Genomic DNA, 27,007 nt, shown 5'->3' with positions numbered 1-27,007 from the left:
TGTTTCAGGTATCTTCAGCCACCTCATTAGTTATTGTTCGTTATTTTATTTGTTGTTGCACTTGATTCTTTTTGCACTGTTCAGTAATTTATTTTTGTAAAATACTGTTGCGTTTTTTTTTTTTTTATCCAAAAATAATACACCAAATTACACATGTATTTATAATGCAGGTTTTAGTTTATATATGATACTTACCACTTTATCACATAGAATGTCGTTTACATCAATCCCAGTGAGGTGTCTTGCTGCATGCGACACCTGAGATTAAAACCATACCTGTGATAAGACAATAGGATGAAGTTTAAAAAAAAGAAAAGAAACAAAAGAAAACACTGCCAATGATGCACAGTTGTGGCAGTGCAAGACTGAGTTTTGTGATCAATAATTCAATATTGATGGAACACAAGGGCCCTTCAAAAAGGGCGGTGAGGGCCTCTATAGGTTCAGAAGGCCACTGATTGGCATATCGCTTGAGGCATTAAAAAATAGGCACCTGCTTAGGGCCCCGCGGCCACTAGGGGCCACCCAAGATTAATTAATGGTAAATACACGCTGAGTATTTTTTTTTTTTTACAGTGTTGAGGAAGGACATAGCAATAACAATACCACGTTTTTGTTACCTTTCAGGTACCACTCTTCAGTTGCATCAAAATTTTAATATTTACTTGACCTTGTTTTAATTCTCTGTTTTTGTATATTTTAAATTATTTGTACATACTATATAGCTTATTTGTTCTTGAAATTCATTGTTACGCTTGCTGGTGCAGTTTTTTTGTTTAATTGGCCAAGACGATCATCATTGTCCCAACTTAAAATGTAGATCAATCTCAGTCTGTTCTTTATTTTGTATTTATATATAATATAATTCCTCATGGAGAAATCAAAATTTGCTTTGTAACCTATAACTACTCCGAAGCCAAGTGTTTCACTTTTTGCTTCACTATGACCTACTATTACGTATTGTTATGTGGGAACAGCACATTTCTTGGAGTTTAAACCCTCCCGGCCTGCAAGTTGCAAACACACGCCGCGTGAATCGCGCATAACGCAGCATATGCTGCACACACACACACACACACACACACACACGCACACACACACACACACACACACACACACACGCTCACACATGCAAATAAGATAAGATAACGCGTATGGACTGCCCGGCACACAGCGGTGTGTGCAAATAGCATCAGTGCCGCGCCTCTCTTTTCTAAAGGGAGTTAAGCGTACTTCCACAATTAGCGGCTTCCATGAACGTGCAACGAGACGAGCGCCACCGTGCACACCTGACACTATGTCCGGAGGCCAGGAGGGGACCGGACACGCGAGGGAAAGATCCCGACCACCTGGGAGCGACGAGCCGCACAAGGGCCGCCTCGTGTGCGCTCTGGAGATGGAGATGACCAAGCGCGCCTTGCACGCCAACTCCAAGGTGGATTGTGGGAACTACGACGGCTTGGTGCACAGAAACGGCGGGGACTCTGCGGACGTGTCCGTGCCCGTGTCTCCTCCCGGCAAGAGGGCAAATCAAATGGAGGGAGACGACCTGTACAGGCTGCGGGGCAGAAAGATCTTGTTGGAGGACAAGAAGCGACTGTGCGCGCTCGCTTTGGGCGCAGCTCTGCTCGGAATACTGCTCATGATACTCCATACTGAGATGTGCCCCTTCTTCTACAAACCGGTACGTGCTCCTACCATACCGTCACTTTCAATTACAACTTTGTGTTGAATTAAGAAGTTCTCTTACATTAGATTTTGCGTACTATGCATTTTGGACAAAGCAGCTAACAAAAACAATGTTTGCATGAAAATTTGTATATGAACACAAAAAGGGGAATATCAAGGACAATCTAATGAAATAGTCAACGAAATGACACAGGTGGCAAAAGGACTCAGACTCACGGTAAACAGATCAGAACTTAAGGATACCTGTGTAAAAAAAATGTACGTAGAAAAAGTAGAAGTACTGACTGAACTCTTTACTTCATTAATGTACAGTAAAAAAATAAATAAAGGCATTTTACATTCAGTAATAATAGGCTGCCTGTTTTCATAGGAATTGGCACAAAGAAAAATAAATAGTTTCTCGTTTATTTAATTAATTTGCAATCAACAAAGCTATCAATGAAGAATATCTATTCCTTCTTCAAATGTGTTGGTGTCATTAATAGTTCACATTCCATGATGTCATCTTACAAGACCCCAAAATCTGCCCACGTAAGGTTTTAAAAAGTAACTAGCCCATTTAGTAGTAGAAAGTAAGTACATATGTCTGTCTTCAAATGTAGAGCGTATAAATCAGTGGTCAGAAAAAAATAATCAAGTACATACCTCAAAAAGTCTATAAGAACAGTAAAAAGTATTTGTACTTTATTAATTATGTATTGTAAAATGTATTGTCCTGGACCGAAGTTACAAACAACTGAACTGTACTTGCAAAGGAAAAAAAAATACACCAATTTACCAAAAAGTATTACCAAAAAAGATAATACTACTGATGCTAACAAAAAGTACACTTGCTGGCTATACTTCCACTGCACTTAAGTTTACGTGGCCCAATGTCTTCTTCTTGTGAAGAGAGTCTTGAAAAAAGTCAGCAGGTGCGTTAATGCACAAACCAATTTACAGCTGAACCTCAGAAGTTGGACCCAATTTGACAACAACAAAACCATACATCTGAGTCTATACTCCTTTGAATATGACTTTGTTTATGTTACCTTATTTACTGTGTATATTCCTCTAAACTGAACGGGTTGAATTAGTCATTTGATGCTCCAACTCCAAAGTGTTATGTGACTGTACAACCTACAGGGAACTCAACTTGGGAGGTTTCATTATATTTGTTTTATTTACACTGTGGAGATGCTACTTAACATCAAAACAGCCTGCTACCATCTGACAAAAGTGAGCACACCCCTCACATTTCTGTAGATCTTTTCATGGAACAACACCGAAGTAATAATATAACAGTGTAATTTTTTAAAACTCAAATACAGCCATTAATTTGCCAAACTCCTGGCAACAAAAGTGAGTAAACCCCTAAGTGAAAAGGCCAATGTCATTATCAATATTGTGTGTGGCCACCATTATTTTCCAGCACTCTCTTGGGTATAGAGTTCAGATCCTCAGAGAGTTCTTTGCCATGAGATGCCATGTTGAACTTTTAGTGACCCGTATGAGAGAGTGTGCGAGCTGTAATACCAAATTTATCACACCTGCTCCCTATTAACACCTGAAACCTCGTAAAACTAACCAGTCACAGAAAATAACTTACTGTGCTGAATTTTGACATTTTCACTTGGGGTTGTACTCACTTTTGTTGCTATTAACTCATTCACTCACAGCCATTTTCACTGAAGAAACCCCCTTTATTATTTACTGGATTTTGACTGATTTTGCAAGGCCCACAGAATATTGTGTTCTATTGCTATAAAAACATTGAAGCTACCAAAAGAAAGATTAGAGTCTCTTCTTTCATCAGGAGAAAAAAAGTATATTTGTATCTGTTTTCATTTTGAAGCAATTAGAATATAGCTAAGTTTCATTATTATTCACAAGAGGGTTCAAAACAGTGGGGGAAAGAGCTTTTTGCAACATGGCCCTGGTTGATCTCTTATAGTTTGGTGCCACCTGCTGGCCGTTTTTGTAATAACTACCATTGCTTCAAGCATTCTCTTCAGTTCAGAGGCTGCATCAAAGCCTTCTGTATGCTCTAGCATAAAAAAAACGTATAGAAAACGTCTTTGGGAGCATGGTGATATTTAAAATAGATCATATTTATACATTTTTGGGAGCAAATGAGTTAAAGAGATACTTGAGTCATTGAGCCATTTTCAACAGTAAGAAGATAATATTTTGTCTATAAATAATGTCATACCCTTATAAACTAATGTTTCCACTTGCTGTTGACTGAAGATGACATCACCTGTCCTGAGGAAACAGGTGACGACCAATCACGGCTCAGTTTGCTGACCAGACCCAGAAAACAGGTGAGCCGTGATTGGTCGTTACATTTTTCCTCAGCACAGGTGATGTCATCTTCAGTCGACAGCAAGTGGAAAAGGTATTAATTTGACATGAAAAATATCAAAATCAAATTAATTCTGGACAAAATATTAACTTTTTAGACTGTATTTTGAGGGAACAACAAATTCATGCTGTAATATAAGATGTACCCTGACTACTTTTCTTTGGGTCAAAGTGTTTCTTCAGTGTTGTACCATGAAACTATATAATTAAATACCTGCAGAAATGCGAGGGTGTGTATTGTGTTGGATCTTTATTTGAAAAGCATTCGAGCAGAACGACTGTGGCTGATGTTGAAATTCCTTCATCTAAAAGGGATTTTTTTTTTTATCACGAACATTGCATCATTGCACACTTTGGTTATGCCTTGCAAAGCCAGACACTCTAAAGAGACAATAACACAACCCGTGACCTACATTTATTTATCCTCATCGTTAAATTGTCATCACGATCAGTCTCTGCTATTTAGCTTTGCGCAACGGACATTTCATCGTGGATGTTGAACCACGTTGCTATTTTTTAACATTACAGTACCCTGTGTAGAAAACCACACACTTTGTTGTTTGTCGTCATAACAACTTTCATTAGCAGACAGCACAAGCAAGCCCTGCCAAACCTGGAAAAGGGCTTTTGAACCCCTCGCTGATTAGCGAGTCCACTTCCAGACCTACAAGCTCATGACATTAATATGCAGATTGCGGTGGATAACAAAGGCCGGCTTGCACAATCAACGCATGGAAAAAAGTTCCCATGCGTGCAACATTGAAGCAAAACGTGAGACCACCTTGCCGTGGAGTCAGTGATAAATAGTGGGTCTATTTATCACTGACTCCACGGCAAGCTTTCGCCATGGAAGTGAAATGAAATCAGCGGCAATTGCTTTCCACACTACAGGGCGGGAGAACTCAGTATCAGGTGTTTAACTTAAGACCGGGATGTATCCTCATAAAGCAGACTTGTCCCAAAAGTCGGAAAAATGCTGACGTTTTCATGCAGCGTAATTAGGGATCATTTTGAAAGGGCTGCTTTGTTCCTGCATGTCTGTATTCCTCTTTACGTTTCATGCGCTGTTATTATCTCGAATGTATAACCCCTCATGTTGTAAACCTATTAGTCATGCAGAATCTTTGAGCTGGCCAAGTAATCCAGCATTGATTGCACTCTAATTGGCTTTTTGTTTTGAAAACCACTCCGGTGCATTACTGCTGCCGGGTAGTGAAAGTGGAGGGCCCCATCAAAGTTAATGGCAGCGCACAAGAGTTATATTTTAAGCCCGAGCCTGATGGTTGCGCACGAAAAGGAGGCTATTTCGGGAGGATTTTTCCACATTTGTCCTCTTCCCCCTGTTCTTTAACCTCAGAACTTTCCGCATCATTTAGTGAATAAGTGAGTGTTTGCATGGGTAGTCTGAAAGTCAATATGGTATATGGTGAGTGAGTACGGAGATGTTGGAGGCAGGAGTGTGCACTTGCCCTCTAAAGGCAGACATGTAAAGATGAAATTTTTCATCTTTTTTTTTAAATGCCGTTTTAGGTGATTATGATTGTTCAATTAATTATTAACTTTTTCAATGAGAGTGTAAAGCAGGGGTGTCAAACTCAGCTCAAGGGCCACATGGAGGAAAATATATTACCAAGTGGGCTGGTCCGGTAAAATCATGGTATAACTTAAAAACAATTGGCGGGGGCTCAACTGTAAATATATTGCTATAAAAAATAACACAAACACTTTTTTATGTTGGTCTATATATATTTTTTATATATATATTCTTATATATTATTTTTTTCATTTTTTTTTTCAACAAACCATAACTTTACGTTGTGTGTCATATAATGACGTTTAGGTCAACTCCATGTACAAGTTGCATTGCTCATCTAAGGATTGCTTGTGAAATTATGAATCAATATGTTTTAATTTTGGCTGTCTGATTAATTGGGCCAACATTATTCATTCTTTTTTTTACTTTTCAAAATCGTCTCGCAGGCCAGATTAAACCTCTTTGCGGGTCTGATCTGGCCCGCGGGCCATATGTTTGACACCCCTGGTGTTAAGGGTTACTGTACCTGTGTGCAACCCTCCCCAAATCAGCTTTAAAAAAAAAAAAATTCTCTGTGCTTGCGTATAATAAGGTCTCCTGATTTGCTGTTTGTAACTGCTTTTAAATGTTATACTTTTAATTATAGTATGTGAAGCATGTTGAGTTACGTTGCATATGAAATGTGTTCAGTATTTTATTTTATTTTTTACAAACCATACGTACTGCCCAGGTACTGTACTGGTAAACGTCGAAACAATTTCCTTTAATTTCTAATTAAGTCCTCTGAATAATACCCCGTCTCGATTTGGGGTCTTTGTTTTTATTGTATTTATTTATTTATTTAAAAAAAGAGTGCTACTCACGGGAATTTACAGTTTTTTCCTTTTTGTGCCTTGTGATTGGCTGGCAAAAACTACCCTCCATGATCAGCCATGGACTGCGCTGCTGGATAGCAAAAAAAGGGGACTGGAAGTCCACTGGTTTATTTTATTAATAGGAAAAAGAAGGCTTCTTGGCGCTACCACACGTCACGATTACGCGTAATAAATAGATATATGGGTCTTTAACAGGATGGAGATTCTCTCTCTGAATGTTCTCTGAATGAAGAGACAAGTCAACGCAAATCAGTCATCAAAGTAGTGCATTCCAAGCATAGTAAGTCAATTAAAATAATTAATCAAGTGTTACGCCCATCTGTATTTTTTAGAAAAACAAAGCCAATGCATACAAATGACCAGGATAATGATTTACCTTAATAATAGGAGAAATTTTCATCTGAGCCACAAATGATGTGGATTATGTTAGACAAAGCTGCCTAAAGTGTACATACTAAAAAAATATTATTTACTGTATGAAATGCTTAAATAAGCCATAAAGTCCTCGAATCATGTGCACGTGACCTACTTTGTCTCCCATTTATTTATTACATTACTAACAAACCAGACAAAGACCTTTGCATTGGATTTTCATTATGTTTTCCTCTCGCAATTGCCCGGGGGAGGGCCGACCTGCTGATGATGTCTCGTCCAAGACTGTGAGAAACAATCTGTGCGAAGGTTAACCCAAAATTAAACTCATCGGGCTTGAGATGACTATTTCCAACAGGAAAACATTACAAAAACACTTTTAGAAAGCTGGCAGGAAACATGCCGTTGAACTCTCTGTTATGGAATGTGGTGAAATGTTCAGTCTTTTTTGTGGAGTCTGTTAATTAGAACCCTGACAGAATACAGGCGCAGCGTGGACGCTATTGCAGAAATGGGAGGAAAAACTTGGGGAATGCCAACAGGGGCGTCACATCATACCACCTACACGCTCAACTTTCCTCCATGTTGAATGTTTGTCATTAACTTTTTTTTTAATGTAAATCACATTTGAGTGCGTCAAAACTTCCACTGACCATGCAAAGGATGCTTGGGGACTTTTAAAACGAAAGACCGTGTGGGAAGACGGTTCTGAATAGACATTTGATCGTTTTTGTAAGCATATCGTTCATTTGCTCCTGGCTCATCAATTGAAATCGGAGCCGGGTTGCAAATTTGCAAGAAATTGGCAACAAATTTTGGTGTTCCCAACCGCAGTTCGGTTTGAGACACTTTATAGTCGTCACTGGCAGTCATCATCAACAAAAGCTCGAGTCACAAATGCTTCGGAGAGTGATAAAGCTTTAGCTGTTCTGACTTCAAGCGGAAGATAATGATGCTTGACAAATGGAGTGCACTTACAGCGCGCTTTATCTTTACCATCACAGTGCTTTACACAGGCTTACATTCACCCATACACTCCGAAAATTAGGGTCCAGTGACTTGCTCAAGGACACGGTCAACAACACACAGTCAGAGCTGGGATTTGAACCAGTGACCCTTTGATAACTGGCTGGCCCACTCTACCCTCTGAGCCAGTTAAGAAGGACCAAAAATGCCATAAATAATAATAATAATAGTGAAAATAAAATATGAAAATAAATATAAACAGAAATAAAAAATAAATATAAACGGAAAACAACAACAACTATATACAGTATATATATATATATATATATATATATATATATATATATATATATATATATATATATATATATATATATATATATATATATATATATATATATATATACGTATATATATATATTAGGGGTGTTTGAAAAAATCAAAAGCCGAATCTATTTTTAAACATCAATTTTTTATGGGAATATTCAACAAAACGTCTTACTTAAGGTTAGGATTCACACATTAAGCATGGAAGAATGTTATATTAATGGAACATTAAGCCTTAATATTTTTATTTAGCGCTGTTCAAACATGAAACAGACAGCAACCTGTTTGCTAAATGCAGTGACTCAGTTATAAGCCGGAATTTTCAGATACATAAAAAAAAAAATCATACAAATCTTACAGTGTACATGTACAAGTTTACTGATAAGTATTTTCTAAATTTGAGTAAAAAAAAATATCGCAATAATCAATTTATAGATTCGTTTCGGGATTAATCGGTATCTAATCGAATTGTGACCTATGAATATATATATATATATATACACACACAAATAAATAAATAAAAATAAAAATAAATGTGAAAATAAGAACAAAAATAAATATAATTAAATGTCAATCAATAAATAAAAAGGCTCTGCTCTAATTTTTATATATTTCATGCTGTAGACGCTGTTAGCATGAAATGTGCCATGAAATGTTATTCAAATGAGGGGGCGGTCCTGGACTAAAACCTTTTGTTGCTTTGTCACAATGTTGTTTTTTTCTTTGTCCAGGGCACCGACGTCGCCTTAATCATCAACTGTTCCATCAGCCTGTCCACCGGCTGTCTCCTCATCTTCATCATCGCGTTCCATTACAAGGACATCAGGGTGAGTTCCTCTGTTTCCAATAGTTTGGATTCACACACGGCACTGTTTTGATTTGTGAGCTCCTCATCAGGGTGTGACCTGCCATATTTTGTGCAACATGCCAATAAGTGTCCAAAACAATTTACTTTGACTTGGAGGGCAAATGTTGGAGGTCTCGCTCCACTGATGGTAGTCTCAACACCAATTACTCGTGTTCTTTTTGGTAAATTTATATATAATTTAGAATAGAAATCCCTGGTCAAAAACCTTTACCCACATAAGCATACACATTATTTGAAGCTGCAACGTGTTTCCAATCCACATGGCCGTTGTGTGTGAACTCAGTATACGGGAAGGGATTGGGCTGAGATTAAACACAATAAACACTTTCTCACAATTACAGCATGCATGTTGTCATTATGTGCAATACAAAAAAAGTGCAAAAAATCCTTATGTGGTGAACTACACTCAATGGCTGCAAGGCCTTCTCTGCTGGCCTTAACACTATCAGAGGCAATGCATCCTGCATTTGCACCCTAAATTTGAATGCACCCACATACTGTATAACTGACATCAATTAAAATGAAAGGGGAAACAATCTTTAAAAAATGCTGATAAACATTAAAATATAACATGTAATATCTTATTTCGTGGAGCAACAATGGCGTCATTGATCGATCGGACGAATGAAGACATTACAGCTGATCAACAATTTTGCATAAAAGGCTAAATATCGTCCGATCCCGATCCAGCCAAACAGATTGGTGCAAAGTCTAATAAATTAAGGGTGATAAAAATAATAATTCATCAATGAATTGATTTCTACAATGACTCAGCGGGATCAATGTACACTGTTTCTGAATGACATACAATGACATCCACCTCACACGTCCATGGAGCTCAGAATCTGTCTGTTCAAATCCACCAAAATCCCGTTACACCAGCTGCACCACAACTTAGACCCGCTTTTAACTGGTCTAAGGTCTAGTCTACTTTCTGTCACAAAACGCCCTCAGTCCAGCATGTCGGTCTGCCAAATTCCCAAACACGATAAACGAGATTTGCCAGTTTTTATACCGAGTGCACGTGCGCCTGTCTACCAAAATCGAACCTTATTTATTGTCATGTCTATGTAATCTACACAGGACCTTCAGAGTCAGTAGTGAACGTTAGCGTTGGCCAATGTAACTTAAATTTAGCAGTGGGACTGTTACTTGAACCAATCAGATTTGTCCTAACAAGCCCAGCACTCCTCAATTACCTCAGCACACTGATTGGTCACAACAAAACCTGTTACAGTTAAAGGGGAAGTCAACCTTAAACATTTCTTGACAATAATATGTTTTATGTGACCTCACTAGTCTAAACATGACATTCGGATTAATATTACATTTATGCAATATTGAGTTAAGCAGCAAAATCCAGCCGTTTTTTATCCATCTCAGGAGGTGGCCATTTTGCCACTTGCTGTCGAGTGAAGATGACATCACAGTTGCTTAGGGCTCAGGCAACGACCAATCACAGCGCAACCTGTTTTCTGAAGCTCAGCTATGATTGGTTGTTACCTGAGACCTGAGCAATTGTGATGTCATTTTCACTGGACAGCAAGTGACAAAATGGCCGCCTTCTGATATTGATAAAACAGCTGTATTTTGCTGCTTAACTCATATTCCACTAACACAATATTAACCAGAAAACTGTATTTAGACTAGTGGGGCTGCATAGAACATATTTTTGTCAATAATTTTTTGGGGGGTTGACTTCCTCTTTAAGTTTAACTAGCAAAATGAAAATAATAATACATTTAATGTATATGTACTGCGATTGGCTGGCAACCAGTTCAGGGTGTACCCCGCCTACTGCCCGAAGCCAGCTGGGATAGGCTCCAGCACCCCCCGTGACCCTTGTGAGGAAAAGCGGTCAAGAAAATGGATGGATGGATGGATGTATATGTATTTTTCAAAGTGCGTAAAGATGCTTAAATTTTATTTTGTCAGGCTTTAGATCAGGGGTGCTCAAGTTCGGTCCTCGACAGCCCCTATCCAGTCTGTTTTCCATGTTTCCCTCCTGCAGCACAGCTGAATCTAATGATCAGCTAATCAGCAAGCTTTGCAGAAGCCTGATAACGATCCTGATCAGGAATCAGGTGTGTTAGTGGAGAGAAACATGGAAAACAGGCTGGATAGGGGCTCTCGAGGACCGAACTTGAGCACCCCTGCTTTGGGCACAGTTATGTGCTGTTATTTATTTATTTATTATTATTATTTTTTAAATTTTGGTAGTTTCTATAATAATTGTCACGTGATAGTGGTGCCATTAAAAGGTACATTCAGTTGGGTAAGTCTGCAAATTCACATCCCGCAACTAACTACACTCCATGCTTCTGTTACGCTTAAGGCAGAGCAATTGCTGTTGCACTCCTACCTAAAGTGTTTTTAAATGTGGTTAGAAGCCGTGTGTGATACAAGGAGGAGTCCACGCATGCTGACAAGAGATAAGGAGGAGCTAACACACTCACAGTGTTTACTGCCTGTAATGCCCCCCTCCTTTATTGTTAATGACAAACTCATCACATCTAGTACATTTATGTTCTTCTTGCTTAGATTAGTGCAAGCAGAGAACGTTAACTGCATTAATCATTCATGGAGACAATTGTGTGATATGTATTGCTGTGTTGATGTTTGTAGTTGTTTTTCTTGTTAAGCCAAATGGTGTTGTCAAAAATTGTTGTCCTGAAAGGTTATTATTGATTTTTTTCCCTTTTCATCTTTTCCATTTATGAGCATTACACTTTTTTTTTTTGCATTAATTCTCAGCTCTCCAGACTCTGCAATTGTCTTACACTGGCAACAGCAGGAAAATAGTGAAAGGAAATGAATACAATTCATTTCAGGTATAAATGTACAAAAATTCCCAATGTCTTTCAGCTCTTCATCATGGATCAGAACCAGGTGGACTGGCGTATTGCCATGACCAGCCACAGGGTTTTCCTGATCACGCTGGAGCTATTAGCCTGCGCCATCCATCCCGTGGGCACATACTGGGAGGTGGGCCTCCACGGAAACTCGTCTTTCTCACCTCCACTGTGCGACTCCAACCATCACAACACGGCCCTGGCCGATTTGGAGCTGCTGCTTTCGGTGCTGATGTTCCTGCGCCTGTACCTGGTGCACCGGGCCGTCTTGTTGCACAGCAAAGTGTTGCTGAGCGCATCCTACAGGAGCATCGGCTCGCTCAACAATATCAACTTTACCTTCCGCTTCGTGCTCAAGGTGCTGATGAACAAGCACCCGGCTCGCACCCTGCTGGTCTTCATCCTATTCTTCTGGCTCACGGCATCCTGGATGCTTACCCTGTGTGAGAGGTAGGAAACACATTTACACTATATATCGTAATTAGGGATGTTCGATTACACTTTTTTGAGAGCGATACCAGTCTGAATATGCAAATCTTGAGTAGTAACTGATACTGATACCAAGTTACCGATACCGCTAGTACTTTTGACATACATCATGTTTCACTATGACCATTGTTTTTACTATTAAACCCGCCAGTCACAATTGTGATGGACAAGAATAATTTATTTTACAGGGCTCTAAAAATGTTACTCAAAATATTCATAGTATACATTGTCGGAATACAATGTTGTATGAAATGGATGCATTTACACATGTTTGTAATAAATTATCACATGACCAGAGCTGTTTACTTCATGGTTGCACCTTGAGAAGAAGATGCGCTTCCTCAATTCGTCCCAACATACACAAAACATACACTTTCACCTATATATATATATATATATATATTCTTTTTTTATTATTATTATTGATTGCTTCAAAGGGCTGTCAATGACACCTGATTTAGATTTTTATATGTCTGGGAAAAAAAATTGTGTGTTAAATGGGTTAACATTACCAAGACTGCTAAAAATGTTTCTTCTAAATTGCCATGTCAGCTAAGATTCATTTCACAGTTTTGAAATACATTCCCCAGAAAATAACAATGCCATAGAAGCGCTTTTTGTACCATGGCTTGTGCTTTACGATAAAACTACAAAAAAAAATGTCTAACTAGAACAGCCAAAGCTTTATTGTGTAAATGGTGGCAGGTGTGTGCTGACTTCCATTCAACGTGAGTTTGTATGTGATTAATTCTGAACACAGCCACATCCCTAGTTACACATGGGTGTGCACACTTATGCAATCACATTATCTCAATTCTTTTTTTTATTATTATTTTTTTATTCAACTGTGTAGGTCACATTAATGGCGGCGAAAGTTTTTTTTTTTTTTATCTAACAAAACATTTTGCTTTTTACATGGGTGTGCAGACTTTTTAGATCTGCTATAAATTACAGACCATCTACCATTTTCTGTTATCCAATGGGGTCACGGGTGAGTTGGACTCTATCCAAACTGACTGAAGCTGGGTACGGGCAGTTGAAAGTTTTCTTCCTCCATAAACCGTGATGCTCAATGTAACTTGTTATTTTAATTAGACCTTTATTTTTATTGGCTGTGATTAGCTCAAGACATCCAACAGAGTGTTGAATGGCCTACTGTTTACATTGGATTCAATACAACACGTTTGCATTGACACATACAGCGAGTATAGTCCATCATTGTGTAAATAACAGGCCACACCTTATCAGACTTATGAAACACAAAGAATGTCATAAGCTTATGAATGTCACAGATTGTGATGACGACACATACCTGTTCACCTTTTAATCTTGTGGCTTCTGATTGGACTAACATGATGTCAATCGTTCAAACTGACCAATGAGTCTAGAAGACGGAAAAAGTTTACACACAAACATTGCACATCTCTAAACGGAAGATGAGGACGTGGTCAAAGAGATACTCGATCAACTTAGTGACTACTGCAAGTTTTAAGCGTATTTACTTGAGTTTTACTTCATAAAGACAGAATATTAAACAGATGATGCTTAACAGTACCCTTCAGTGAGTATATTACCATGGTCTCAAAGACGTATTCATATGTTTTTGATGTTTTTTTTTTTTATGCTAAAGCATACAGAAGGCTTTGATGTAGCCTCAGAACTGAAGAGAATGCTTGAAGCAATGGTAGTTATTGCAAAAACAGCCAGCAGGTGGCAGCAGATTATAAGAGATCAACCAGGGCCATGTTGTCAAGAGCTGTAAAGGTTGCTCCAAACTCACCTGGTTCGTGTACATGGCCAGCAGGGCTTTGTTGAATTCGATGGCCTGTAGCTGCATTTTGGCCAACTTGTATTCGACCCCTTCTGCACTTGTCAGCTTCACCTTCTTCTTAGAATCGAACACATTTTGGTCCTGTGGAAGAACACTTCCATGAGTGAGACGGCCCGATTGGAAGCATTGCCTTTATTAGTATTCCAATGAATGAAGAATAAGAAAAATTTGCAAGCCATCGCTGCTTGCAGCTTTAACTAATGTGTTTGCCTTTCTGTGACCTTCACAAATGCTTGCCATAGGCCCACCTTGTTTATTGTAATGATGTTATTGGCAGTCACGGCCAGCAGGCCCACATCCGAAGGCCTAAAACAAGCAAAAACAGTGTTTTATGAAGCCAACACAAGCTTGCCACGTCTGCCTGTAAACGAAAGGACATTCGTCTTACTTGAGCTTGATGACTCACTGAAGTGAGCCTTTCTTATTCCATTTGTCTCAGTTATAGTGTCACGCTTTGTGCATATTGGGGCGAAAATAGAGTAACAGATTTTGAAATTATTGGATATTCCAAATGAAAGGAGCCGCTTTGATTGAACAATCTGACCACTCTCATAGTGGCGCAGATTTATGTTCGTGTGTAATATTACCAACATCGGGTCTTACCCGCCTCTACGCAGAGATATGCCTTGTGTCGCAGGATTGACTCACGAGAATATATAGGGTGACACACAAAAGGGAACTATTTAACAAGAGTGATGAAAGAAAAATATTTTATTCATAGTAACTGAAACTTTAAAACATGCCATTTAAGAAACTTTGTTTTTTTAAATTACGTCCACGAATCCATTGAAATCTGCTGTTGAGATTCGTCATTTAATCACTGCAACATTTCAGCTGGGATTCCATGATTGTAAATAGCATGTTATAAGGTTTCAATTACTATGAATAAAATATTTTTCTTCCATCACTCTTGGTTTTGTTGGATTGTTGAAAAGTTCCCGTCATTCATCAATGTGATCATTCATTAATGTAATCCACAATTTGTTGTTAATTTGTTAATTTATGATTGACTCTTTGACTCAAAGGGGAAGGCAAGTCCAATTTTTTTCTTGACAATTATAGGTAAAGATAAATAAAGTTCTAAGCGCCCCCACTAATCTGAACACCGTTTTCTGATTAACACTGTGTGTGTGGAAAATGAATTGAGCAGCAAAGTCCAACTGATTTATTCATCTCAGGTGGCGGCCATTTTGTTACTTGCTGTCAACTGAAAATGACAACGCAGTGCCTAAGGGCACAAGCACAGGTTACGACCAATCACGGCGCATCTTGCCAACGTCACATGACCAAATCCAGGAAGCAGGTGAGCTGTGATTTGTCATTACCTGAGCTCATTTTCAGTCGACAGCAAGTGGCAAAATGGCCGCCAAGTGGATTTTGCTTCTTAATTCATATTCCGCAAAATTATTCATCAAAATGTTGTGTTTAGACTAGTGGGGGAACATCGAACATATTATTGTCAAGAAAATGTTTCACTTGATTTTCCATTTCAGCACTGTACTACAGTTTAATAGAAAAATAAGAAGCTGTCTTGATCCCTCTCCACTTCAGGCAGACTGCAGGCTCGACAGAGCACATGGAAACGGCCTTGTGGCTCATCGCCATCACCTTCCTGACGGTGGGCTACGGCGACGTGGCGCCCAAGACTCGCTGTGGCAAGTCGGTGTGTCTCTTCACCGGCGTCATGGTAACTATCACACCGTTTTGGTTCACTTTACTTTCCGGGCCGTGCGCGTTTTGGCCTCAGAGATGCTTTATCTCGGTTTGACTTGCTCTGAATGATGCTTCTTTTGTTTATGCGGACACCAACTTGATAAGAAAAAGCATACAAGATGTTCTGTTGCTGTTCTGTTTCCTCAAATTGCATCATGTGCAAAATGTTCCCTTTCATAAAGGTCTCTCCTGCTTCGTTTGCCTTTTCTGTGTCTAGATAGCGATCTTCATTTCTGCTTTAGTTACTTAAGTAAAATTTACGTACTTTCGTCTCCCAATGAAAATATATTGTCTTTTAATCCTTATCGTGATTTATTCTTTATTCTTCTGACATTTAATTATAATATTTTTTATTCCTTACATTTATCACTCTTTCTAGTAGTGGAATGGCTTCAAAGCCTGACATTTACTACGAGCCATTAAATGAACAATTTTCCTTTAATTAATGCGGCAGACCATCCACAGTGGCTCTTTAGTAGGAACTGTGGAGTGAGGATAAGTAGGTTATGAATGGATTGCTCTTTTTTTCTTTTCTTTTAATTTTTTTTTTTTAAACCTTTTTTGACGAAGATATTGTCTAATGACCGCATACTTGTACAGGATTTGGGCTAGCATTAAATGTGTAGTTTTATCAATGCAACTGTATAATGACCATTTATAACTAGCGGTGCACAGCCTATTTACAAAAGTTGAACTGTAAAACCGTCGAGTCGAAAATTTGCGTTTGTTAGCCAAATATCCATACTTCATCGTTTATTTGAAGATGCCAATCGCCAAAAATGTTTTTGTTGACCCATGCAAAGATATATAGGCCAGGCCATTTCAAGATAACTAATAAAAACAAATAAATATTTTATTTTAAGTATAATTTTATAGCATTTTCAAATTATTAAATGTATTTTTAAATGACCCCTCCTCCTCTTCTGTTTGTGTTTGGGTACAGCAAAAATGTTCACAGGTCATCGTGAGCTGCTGCATGTTTTGACCATTAACTTTCAAAACATTGTTGAAAATGACAGACTTAAAAATCAATGAGTTGTGTTGTACTGTTAAAAAAAATGGGGTTGGTGTATAAGACATTTTTTGCCTCCTATTTAGTCTCTTGTGTCGCTGCTGAGTCATTATACTGTATTTAAATTCAAAGCTCTATTAAATAAAAAAGCGGGAAAAAACTAAAACATTTTACTTTTTTTTTTTTACTTTAACATGGGTCAATTTGTCCAATAAGTTAAATAACATGTGAGAAGAAACTGCTAAATGAGTGCAACAAAGCTGAATATATTATATAATATATACAGGAGCACTCAGTGGGCCGGACTAAAGAACGGGAACGGCTTGTGTGTATGTGGCCTGCTTACGACTTTGCCCACCCCTGCTTTGGGGAAATGTTCCATCATTTCCTAATAATAGGATTTTAACTAGCAAAAATGAGTTAAACATGCACTATCCCAAACAAGTTAAATATCTCATTCTCATGGGAATAAGTAAGACATCGTGAGTTTCATTGCAAAGGCCAGGATAAAAAGGGCATGTCCGCGTGGTGACCGGCAGGTGTTGAAAAAGGAAGTGGGCGTGCGAGTATAATGAGTAAAAGCAACAGTGAAGACTGACATTCACTGTGTTAGCAGTGTTTGTGTGAGAGCAGATGAGTTTCTCTGCCGATGTGGGAATGAGACTGTAGTACAGCGGAAAATCATTTCTATTTCTCCATCAGCTTTTTATAAGCGTCTCCCCTTATAAGGCAAAGCTTTCCAACCTATCCATTTTTAGGGTCTTTTTATTGCCTTTGGCAGCACTACAACGAGGGTGTGCCATCCTGTGCCCACCACTCGGAAAAGATAAATGTTCATTTCCCGACGGAGCCATGGTGGGAGCCAGCGACCGGAGTGCTGCGCACACCTGAAAGATGGTGGAAAGCGGTCGGGGCTGAAGGAGCGTTACCTCGGACATGGTTTAGGCAACGATTGTGTCATGAGTTGAGAGTTTTCAAGGTGGTGGCAAAAAGGTAAACCCAAGTGCAAGACAGGAGTGCAGGATGTACTCAAAACAAAATATATTTATTTTTACCAAAATAAAACAACAAGGGCAAAAAAAGAATGTTGAACAAAAAATACAAGACACAAAGTATCAAGCCAAAACTACACTCTAAAAACAGTTAGGTCAAAAATAACCCTTTAATGGGTCAAAAATAGACAGATCCTCTTGGGTCAATTTGACCCAATTTTCTTTAAAACAATCCAGAAAGTTGGGTTAGATCTTCTACTTGGGTTCGTTTGACCCAACTTTGGGTCAAAAATTGAGTCAAATTGTATAAAACAACCCAGAAAGTTGGGTCAGATCGCCTATTTGGGTCAATTTGACTCAACTTTGGGTCAAAAATTGGTTAATTTCTTTAAAACAATCCAGAAAGTTGGCTTAGATCTTCTACTTGGGTTCGTTTGACCCAACTTTGGGTCAAAAATTGAGTCAAATTGTATAAAACAACCCAGAAAGTTGGGTCAGATCGCCTATTTGGGTCAATTTGACTCAACTTTGGGTCAAAAAATTGGTTAATTTCTTTAAAACAATCCAGAAAGTTGGGTTAGATCTTCTACTTGGGTTCGTTTGACCAAACTTTGGGTAAAAAAAATGGGTCATATTGTATAAAACAACCCAGAAAGTTGGGTCAGATCACCTATTTGGGTCAATTTGACTCAACTTTGGATCAAAAATTGGGTAATATCTTTAAAACAATCCAGAAAGTTTGGTTAGATCCTCTACTTGAGTCAGTTTGACCCAACTTTGGGTCAGAAATGGGGTTATATTGTATAAAACAACCGAGAAAGTTGGGTCAGATCTTCTACTTGGATCAATTTGACCCAACTTTGGGTCAAAAATTGGGTCATTTTCGTTGGAATTAGGCACTTCTGATACAGAGCCTTCAATGAACCTACATTTTAGAATGTTGGGGGAAGCTGCAGCACACAAGCTTGGGGAGAACAAGAAAACGCCACACAGACATGACATGGCCGAGATTAAGATTAAGTGTGTGACCAGTAGGCTGTTGCCACTGTGTACGGTTCTTCGGCATGCTGTTTGTGCTCTGGACCATGTTACAAGAAAACATTGTAAAACACTAAACAGGAGTCAATAGCAGAAGCAGAATAAACTGTTTGCCATAGACAGTAAAGATTTGGCACATACTCAGTTTTGCTGTTCCTCCAAAATTAGGGCATCATTTAAACAGAAAAGAAAGTGGCTTTCCAACTTCACTTCAAAATACAGTGAACCGTTACCCCACTACTTGCGAGGGATCGAGACGGAGCCCTGCAGTGAAACTCCATGATTAATTGAGTCTTCAAAAAAGCGTTTATAATTGCCTATAGATGCCACAAGATGGTGGCAAACGACTACTTTTGTCTAAATAAAGCTCCTCACAGATCATCAACATAGTTCTCTGGCAAAAAGATGTCATTGATAGCTCCTAAGCAATATTGTTATTATCTACTCTTTAGCGAAAAAGAGGGCAGATCCCGACAAAATCAATGAATAGGTGAATTTGACATCTCACTTTTTGCCTTACATTTTTCGGCGTCTTTCACTTTACTTTTGTCCAAATAGTGTGTGTGACTCAAATCGGATGCTTTCTTACGTTTTCCTTTGTTCTTCCCTTTCTGACGCAAGCTGAAGAGAAAACAAGAAGGTAACATGTGCTTTTGTTATTAATTGTGGTGGTCACAGAGTTCCAGCAGTGCTTTCAGTGTGTTTTGTGACGTGTGTGTTTGTGTTACAGTGTGTGTATTTTTGTTTTGTGGTCCGTCTTAATCATTCTGTCGTCCGCTGCTCAGCAAAAGCAGCGAGATATTCTCAGAGGAAACCTGCACTATTATAGCTGTGCCACACAGCCTTGTGTTTAACTATTAAACCCTATGTGTAAATACAACTTTGATTTATTGGACAAAACCAGAAGAGGTATGAGAAGCGACAACGACCAATTTTTCTCCCCCTCCCTTCAAGAAGAATATGTCGCCAGGGTCTAAATATTTATTGAGAGTTTATTAGATTTTGTGTACCTAATAGAGAATTTTGTGTGTTTGTTTTGGTTTTCAGGGTGTAGCCTGCACCGCCATGCTGGTCGCCGTGGTAACCAAGAAGCTGGCGTTGAATAAAGGAGAGAAGCATGTGCACTTTTTCATGCTGGACATCCAGGTCTCGAAAGGGGTAAGAGCTGCGAAACACACATTTGTAATTCATGTGGCATTCATTTAACATAGTCATATAACATTTTGATATTTCCAAAACACCATTCGCCAAAATTGCGATTTAATTAGCGGATGGAAAATTGTGCTGTAATGAAGTCACAGGTGGAGTTGTTATATTTTACTGTGAGGCTAAAGAACAATAAAAGAGAAGGGAATTACAAATTGTAAATGTGCTCGTATATTTAATTATAATATTTTGTGAGTGAGGTTATGTGTATTTGTATTTTATGTTTATTTCCTTCTCCTATTTTAGCTTAAACAGACCATCTGTGTGTGCATGGCGGTGATGTGGGAATGTTAATATAGGTCATTTTACGCACATGCAAGATGTTAATATTTGGTGGCTCAATTGTTGAAAGGTTTGGTTGTAACACAATGAAGCCTTCAAAACAACTAAATAGGGGTAAGAATTGCAAACTATGACAATATATACATCACAAAATTAGACCAACACACAAGGCCTCAGCTAACTTAAATTAACAGCATCGATAATTACCAATACTTAGTGTAATAGTTAATACACTGATATTAAGATTTTCTTTTTTTAATGCTAAAATTGTTTATATATAATTATAAAATTGTTTATATATATATATATATATAAATATATATATATATATATATATACATACACACACACACACACATACATATCAGTGCTTTGGCAAGCATGGTGAGAGAAGGGGAAACTTGACCAATTTCCAAGTGTCATGTGCATTTCATATTTATTTTTAGCCCGCCCGACCCTTTTACAGCCTTTTCAAGGCGTCAAACAGAGGAAATCATCTTTAGTCCGGAAAGCAACTTGTGTCAGTTCAGGACGGCGGCAGTGATTGGCAGGAAACTGTATGTGTGTGAGTGTTTTTTTTATATAAATGACGAACAAATGCATTCTGAAGGGGCTTTTGTTGTTTGCATGAATACAGCTCATTTGACATTCACATACTGTAGATTAGTGTTGTTCAGTAATTCATTCTTAATCAAATGAGTTATATTTCAGAACATCCTAGTGATAGATAAAATCGGGAAAGTAGCAACCTTATTAATTTGATTATTTATATACTGTATATTTCAACGTTTTATGCATAATACCAATACAAAATGCATGTTTGCGAGTCAGCGAGTAACAGTGCAGAGTTGGCCAACTGTTAGCTGGCTAAACCATTAGCCCCTCTATGTTGAGTGACTCAGCGTGTGTTGTGGCAAACGGCAGGTCGCGCGAATGTGTTTGTGTTTATTTTGTTACCGTAAGCCATTAAATGTGCACCGGCAGCTGTGGAATCCTTGACCACCTGTGAAGAGATTCATTCTAATTAGCGGTTGTATATTAAGTTAGCTAGCAATGTAAACTTTAGCATAGACATGCAGCTGTGCCTTGCAACAAGCACATCACAATTTAGCTTCTTTTATTTATGTGTTAATTTTTCCAAAGTCTGTAAATAATAAAATAATACAAACACATTTAAAAACTTATAACTTATTGAGAAAGCAATGGATATAATATAAAATATTGTACCGTACAGTGTACCAATCCCTCTGTGTTTACTGTAAATAATGCAATTTTTTCAAACTAACAAACTTAATTTATCACCTCACAATATACCTCAATGTTCTGTACACTTTCTGTAGAATTTAAAAAGATTACAGAGGATGACATTATATTCTGTCTAAAACTAAATTGTGCAGATGACTTCTTCTTTCAAACCGACATCATGTCACGTAAATTGTGTGCTAACATCTAGTGGTCAAGAATAAAATTACGCCCAGAATAGACGAGAAATAACACGACCATGAACCCGGACCCCAAGATGGAGGGGATTTACTCTATCTCAAAATCCCTCAATATTACAAATAATCCATTAAAAAGAAAAAAGAAAAATAGATGACTCCATAATCTTCTATACAAGGAAGCCACAAAAAGTGAGGGATGACCGTATTGGATTCCAAGGAAAAGGTGATGGAGAAGCTAACGTAACTGTGTGGCTATGTGCGTGTTTGTGTGTCTTGCAGAGGTGTTACCCTGTTTGCAGGACTTATTAAGTGTTTGCTTAGCACTCGGGAAAAAGGGAGGCGTCTAATATACAAACAGTTACAAAGAAACACTACCCTAAAGCTTGTTAGGCCTCATTTAAATGACTTCTTTTGTGAGGCGTGAGCCATAAGCAGTATTTCTTAGCAAACTAGTGCCTGGTGGTACTACATGCACTGTTTTGGAGGATACAACCTTTTCCTGTCTTCCAGTGGCTGCATCCTGTCACAAGGTGCATCTTTACACATTGCTCAATGGTTGTTTTGGTCCTTGTGTGTGTGCGTGCATCCTTCGAGTCCAGATTTACACTGATGGGAACAAGGGAAGACACCTGGATGCGGACACTGACAGCCTCTATTAATAACCATCGCAGTGGGGCCGGCGTGACATCATCACAGGGCGGCTATGGCGATTGGACAGGAAAACAAAGCATTCATGAAAAAAATCTGAGAAAAGCTGCAAAAAGTGATGCAAGCGGTGGCAACGTTGCGTAAAGAGCAGCAGGGGCTGTCTTGTTTCCGTTCCAGCAGTTAGCATGATTTTTATTTGGTTCCTGTATAAGGGGGACACCTGCATAATTGCTGTTCAGCATTGGAGACTTCACAGATTGACGGATTTAAAAATTTCTTTAACCTATCCTCCTTTATTTACTAAAAACTTAACTAGCAGTCAACGATTGCTTTGACATCATCTTGGTGCCAATGAACTATATTGAAGTGAATTGAAGAGCGTAATTTAGACAAAAGTAGTGCTTTGTTGGCATCGATGGGCATTTAAAAGTTTTTTATTTTATTTTTTTGTCATTTGCGTGCAGATTGTTGCTATTCACAGCAGGGCTCAGGCTTTCATGTGGCTAGTGGTGGAACACAGTACAGTAAACCCCCGTGATAATAGGGGGGTACGTTCCAGACCACCCACAATAGGGGAAAACCTGCCGTACAGAGGGACTATCTTACATACAGGCTAAAACTGACACATAACAACAAATGAGAATTGTATATTGAAAAAAAAAAACGGTGAAAGTCTGTTAATGCTAACATATAATGCAAATTGATTATTAGCATTGATGTAGCATTACGGTAATTGTAAACCTTCAAGCATCTGCTAGTCACAACAAATCGTATAGTGCATTCAGGACTACTGGGAAGTTTAACCAACCTGAAATTCCACCTGTGAAAGTCCGTTAGCTAATAATGCTAACATAAAATCACAATGGATGCTACGATATTAAATTTATAAATCTTCGAACATCTGCCACTCACACAAACAAATTGTATAGTGCATTCGGGCTAGTGGGAAGTTTAACCTACCTGAAATTTCACTTGTGAAAGTCCGTTAGCTAAGTGCTAACAATCACAATAATATATTAATAATAGCAGAGATGTTACGATATTTGATTTATAAACTTTCAAACATTCACAAACAAATTGTATGCTGCGTTCAGGTCTTCTGGAAGGTTTAACCAAACTGAAATTTTACCTGTGAAAATCTGTTAGCTTAATGCTAACATGCAATGAGAATGGATATTAGCATACGCATAGATGTTACGATAATTATAAACCTTCAAGCATCTGCTTTACACACAAACAAATCATAATGGTGCATTCAGGACTACTGAGAAGTCGGAAAGTTGCCCACTTCCAAAAAGTCCAATGACTGCAATGAGCAATAATTGAGCATTCGAGAAACATTGCTAACAACAAAACTCCTCTTTTTTTTTAATCTAAGAAAACACAAGGTCAGAGAAGGAGAAGTATGAACTCGCCTTTTCTCTCATGTCACAAAAGTCACCAACAAGGCAAATTAATAAACTACCTTTCCTCCACACTTGTTGAGCAGATCCGCCACGCTGCTGCAAACGTGCTGCGGGAGTGCTGGCTCCTGCACCGAGCTAACCTGACCAAAGGATCCCGAGGAGAACATCGAAGACACCAGAGATGTCTTTTGGAGGCCATCAGAGTGTATGTTACGACAGCTACAGGCAGGATGCGTATGCGTGTTTGTCTGTCTTGGCATGCTTTTAAAGACTGGTGTATTTATTTGAACATGTTGTCTCATCAGTATGGAGGACCAAAACTGGCAAAATTCTAAATAAATAAAAGACTAAATAAATATATAAATGACTAAATGTGAAAATAAAAACGGACATAAAAAAATAAAAAAATATATAATTTCGGGGGGGGGGGGGGGGGTATTATATATATAAAATATATATATATATATATATATATATATATATATATATAATATATATGTGTGTGTGTTTAATATAATCGTTTTTATTTTCACTTTTAGTCATTTATTTATTATTTTATGTATTTTGCATTTTGGCAGTTTTGGTCCATACTGCAAGGACAAAATTTTATTCAAACGAGGGGGAGGTCCTAAGTGTGTCTTGGATTGCAAACTGCATTTCAATGATCGAATGAGCGGGTCGGCGAACAAGGAAGTCTCGCCGGCTTGCATTGGAGAGCTCCAGCAATGGACGACTATCCTGTCCACTGTCACCACAACTTGCGACTTGAGTTGCTCGACAACAAGTCGAGGTGACAGTGGACCAGATAGTCGTCCATTGCCGGAGCTCTCCATGCAAGTCGGCGAGACTTCCTTGTTCAACCCAAGACACGCTTAGGACCGCCTCCTCATTTGAATAACATTTTGTCCTGGCAGAATGGACCAAAACTGCCAAAATGACTAAATGACTAAATAAATAAATAAATGACAAAAAGTGAAAATAAAAACGGATGTAAAAAATATAAATAACAAATTTAATAAAATGTACTTATTTATGTATATACTGTATATTTTGTTGTTGTTTTTATTTACATTTATATTTATTATTTTCGATTTAATTTTCAAATTATAGTTTGTTATATCCGTTTTTTATGTTCACTTTTAGTCATTTATTAATTTATTTAGAATTTTGGCAGTTTTGGTTCTCGCTAGTGTAGTGCTTCACATAGCTGAATCTCTGACTTGGACACTGAATGTGATAAGTTGCATAGAAAATCAGCTGTACGGTTCTATTACGCAAACACAAGAAATGATTTTCAACTGTTGACACAAAATACGTATAACAATAATAGTACGAAAAATAACGGACATTGTATTTGGAAAATTCCAACTTGTTCTCTACAGATTTCGTCACTTGCGCCTCAAACAGAGAAAACTGCGCGATTACGTCAGCGAGATGGTGGATCTCCCAAAGGTAAACATTGATATTTTATTGATGTCATTGCTAACGCCTAACATGCAATGTTTAGGTCTGTCAATAGGTGCTCAAATACTCATTAAAATGTTTATTGAAAACGTCAGTTGGGATTTCGGACAATTCAAAAGAAGTTTTCCATGGAGAATAAACTCAGGATACAGAAGGTTTTCCGGCAAGAAGCACTGATGTGACTGATTGGTTGATGCGGAAAACTGGCTTTGTTTCCTTGCAGGTGCACCTTCTCTCTGTACTTTTCATGACTAACTTTCAGTTAGTGGAACATGAAAGTCTCCCTTCCTGCAGAAGGAACCTTGAAGAATTTTGAACAAAACTGAGCAGTAACTAACAGATATTTGTAGGTTGCTTAGTGTGTGTGTGTGTGTGTGTGTTTATTTATCTATTTATTATTATTAATTTATTGGATAAAAACCAAACAATGGCTTATTTATTGTGTGTGTGTGTGTGTGTGGGGGGGGTATAGTTTTTGAGACTATCTGGAGTTTTCTCCCATTGTGTTCGGTTATAGTTAAAAACGATGCCCCCCCACAGTACCTATGACACCTTTTTTTAAAACATTTCTATAATGTTTTTTTCCAAAATCTTGTTCTTTCGCTATACGTTCCTTTAGTAATTTTAATAAACTACTTTTTGTTTCTTTACTTTGCCTCTAAATGTCTTAAATTATTCTCTTTTATCCTCATTTGCTGTTAAATGTCTTAAAGGTGGCAGCCCTTTGCCACATGCCGTTAACGAAAAAATGACATCACACTTGCTCAAGGCTCAGGTAATAAGGACCAATCATGGCTCAGCTTGTGAACATCACATGACCAAACCCAAAAAACAGGTGAGCTGTGATTGGTCATTATGTGAACCCTTAATGTGATGTAATTTTCAGTCAACGGCAAGTGGCAAAATGGCCGCCCCCTGAGATGGATAAAAATGGGTGGATTTAGGCGTTTAATTCATATTCCACAAACACAATATTAATCAGATTGCCACATTTAGACTGGAGGTGGTGCATAGAACATATTATTGTAAAGATTTTTTTTTTTAACTTTTGTTTGTAAATGCCTTTGAATATTTTTAACTGTGAAACACATTGAGTTACCTTGTGTTTTAAATGTACTATACAAATAACGCTGCCTTGCCTTGTAACATGAAAAAACATAAAAATAAAAATAAAGGAAAAAAAACAAGATTCTTCTTAGAGATGTTGAATATTAAAAATAATGTGTACAGACTAATACAGACGTGTTTAGCTATCGGCTGTAACAAGTTTTGCTCTGATCGACCAATCAGAGGACAGAAAAATTAAGATGTCATCGAGATCTAGCAGGATTAGCGTAACATCCTGCCATCAGCAGAATTGTCCATTTGTATTCTGTCAATTAAAAAAAAAGAAGAAAAAAAAGAGAAAGCATCCTGCCACCAGATAAAAAAAATATAAGTATTTTAGTCATTTATTGGGACTTAAACCATTGCCTTTGTACGACCAGATGCAGATGATCATGTGCGACCTCAGCGCCAATTGGAATAACTCGTACCGGGAGCTGGAGCAGCGTATCTTATCCATGGAGCAGAAACTCGAAGAGCTGAGTCGCTGCTTCCAAGAAACCTCAAAGCTGCTGTCTCAGGTCCTACGTCACCGCAACCAAGAGATCAGGTAA

General features: G+C 38.1%; 2 protein-coding genes and 1 long non-coding RNA gene across 5 annotated transcripts in view; 1 reads left to right on the top strand and 2 right to left on the bottom strand.

Moving 5' to 3' along the window:
• Positions 1–1,792, bottom strand: part of LOC144058405 (uncharacterized) — a 2,177-nt gene extending 385 nt beyond the window's left edge. The window contains exon 1 of the long non-coding RNA XR_013295433.1: positions 196–1,792. This is a non-coding gene — a long non-coding RNA (uncharacterized LOC144058405). The remainder of the gene's footprint in view (positions 1–195) is intronic.
• On the top strand, positions 1,187–27,007 carry kcnn4 (potassium intermediate/small conductance calcium-activated channel, subfamily N, member 4). Its single transcript, XM_077576791.1, has 8 exons — positions 1,187–1,684; positions 8,838–8,933; positions 11,840–12,276; positions 15,698–15,833; positions 19,949–20,059; positions 23,969–24,090; positions 25,268–25,337; positions 26,837–27,007. The coding sequence occupies exons 1-8, from the start codon at positions 1,298–1,300 to the stop codon at positions 27,005–27,007; spliced, it is 1,530 nt and encodes a 509-aa protein (XP_077432917.1). The 5' UTR covers positions 1,187–1,297.
• Positions 11,205–22,466, bottom strand: LOC144058400 (signal recognition particle subunit SRP72-like). Of its 3 annotated transcripts, XM_077576846.1 has the most exons (7): positions 22,325–22,466; positions 21,347–21,392; positions 14,395–14,452; positions 14,096–14,227; positions 13,628–13,699; positions 12,166–12,265; positions 11,205–12,093 (listed from the first exon to the last, which is right to left on the bottom strand). In XM_077576846.1, exons 1-5 carry the CDS (start codon positions 22,365–22,367, stop codon positions 13,682–13,684), a joined length of 297 nt encoding a protein of 98 aa, XP_077432972.1. In that variant the 5' UTR covers positions 22,368–22,466; the 3' UTR covers positions 11,205–12,093; positions 12,166–12,265; positions 13,628–13,681. The 3 variants fall into 3 exon arrangements, 2 of the variants coding, with proteins under 2 accessions (XP_077432972.1, XP_077432971.1); XM_077576845.1 differs by having other exon boundaries at positions 11,205–12,265; XR_013295426.1 differs by lacking the exons at positions 21,347–21,392; positions 22,325–22,466 and adding an exon at positions 14,535–14,546 and having other exon boundaries at positions 11,205–12,265.

This window comes from Vanacampus margaritifer, chromosome 9 (genome assembly GCF_051991255.1).
Source record: "Vanacampus margaritifer isolate UIUO_Vmar chromosome 9, RoL_Vmar_1.0, whole genome shotgun sequence".
NCBI classification, from domain to species: Eukaryota; Metazoa; Chordata; class Actinopteri; order Syngnathiformes; family Syngnathidae; genus Vanacampus; species Vanacampus margaritifer.
Note: the sequence above shows the minus strand (reverse complement) of the source record. Positions and strands in the feature narration are given on the sequence as shown.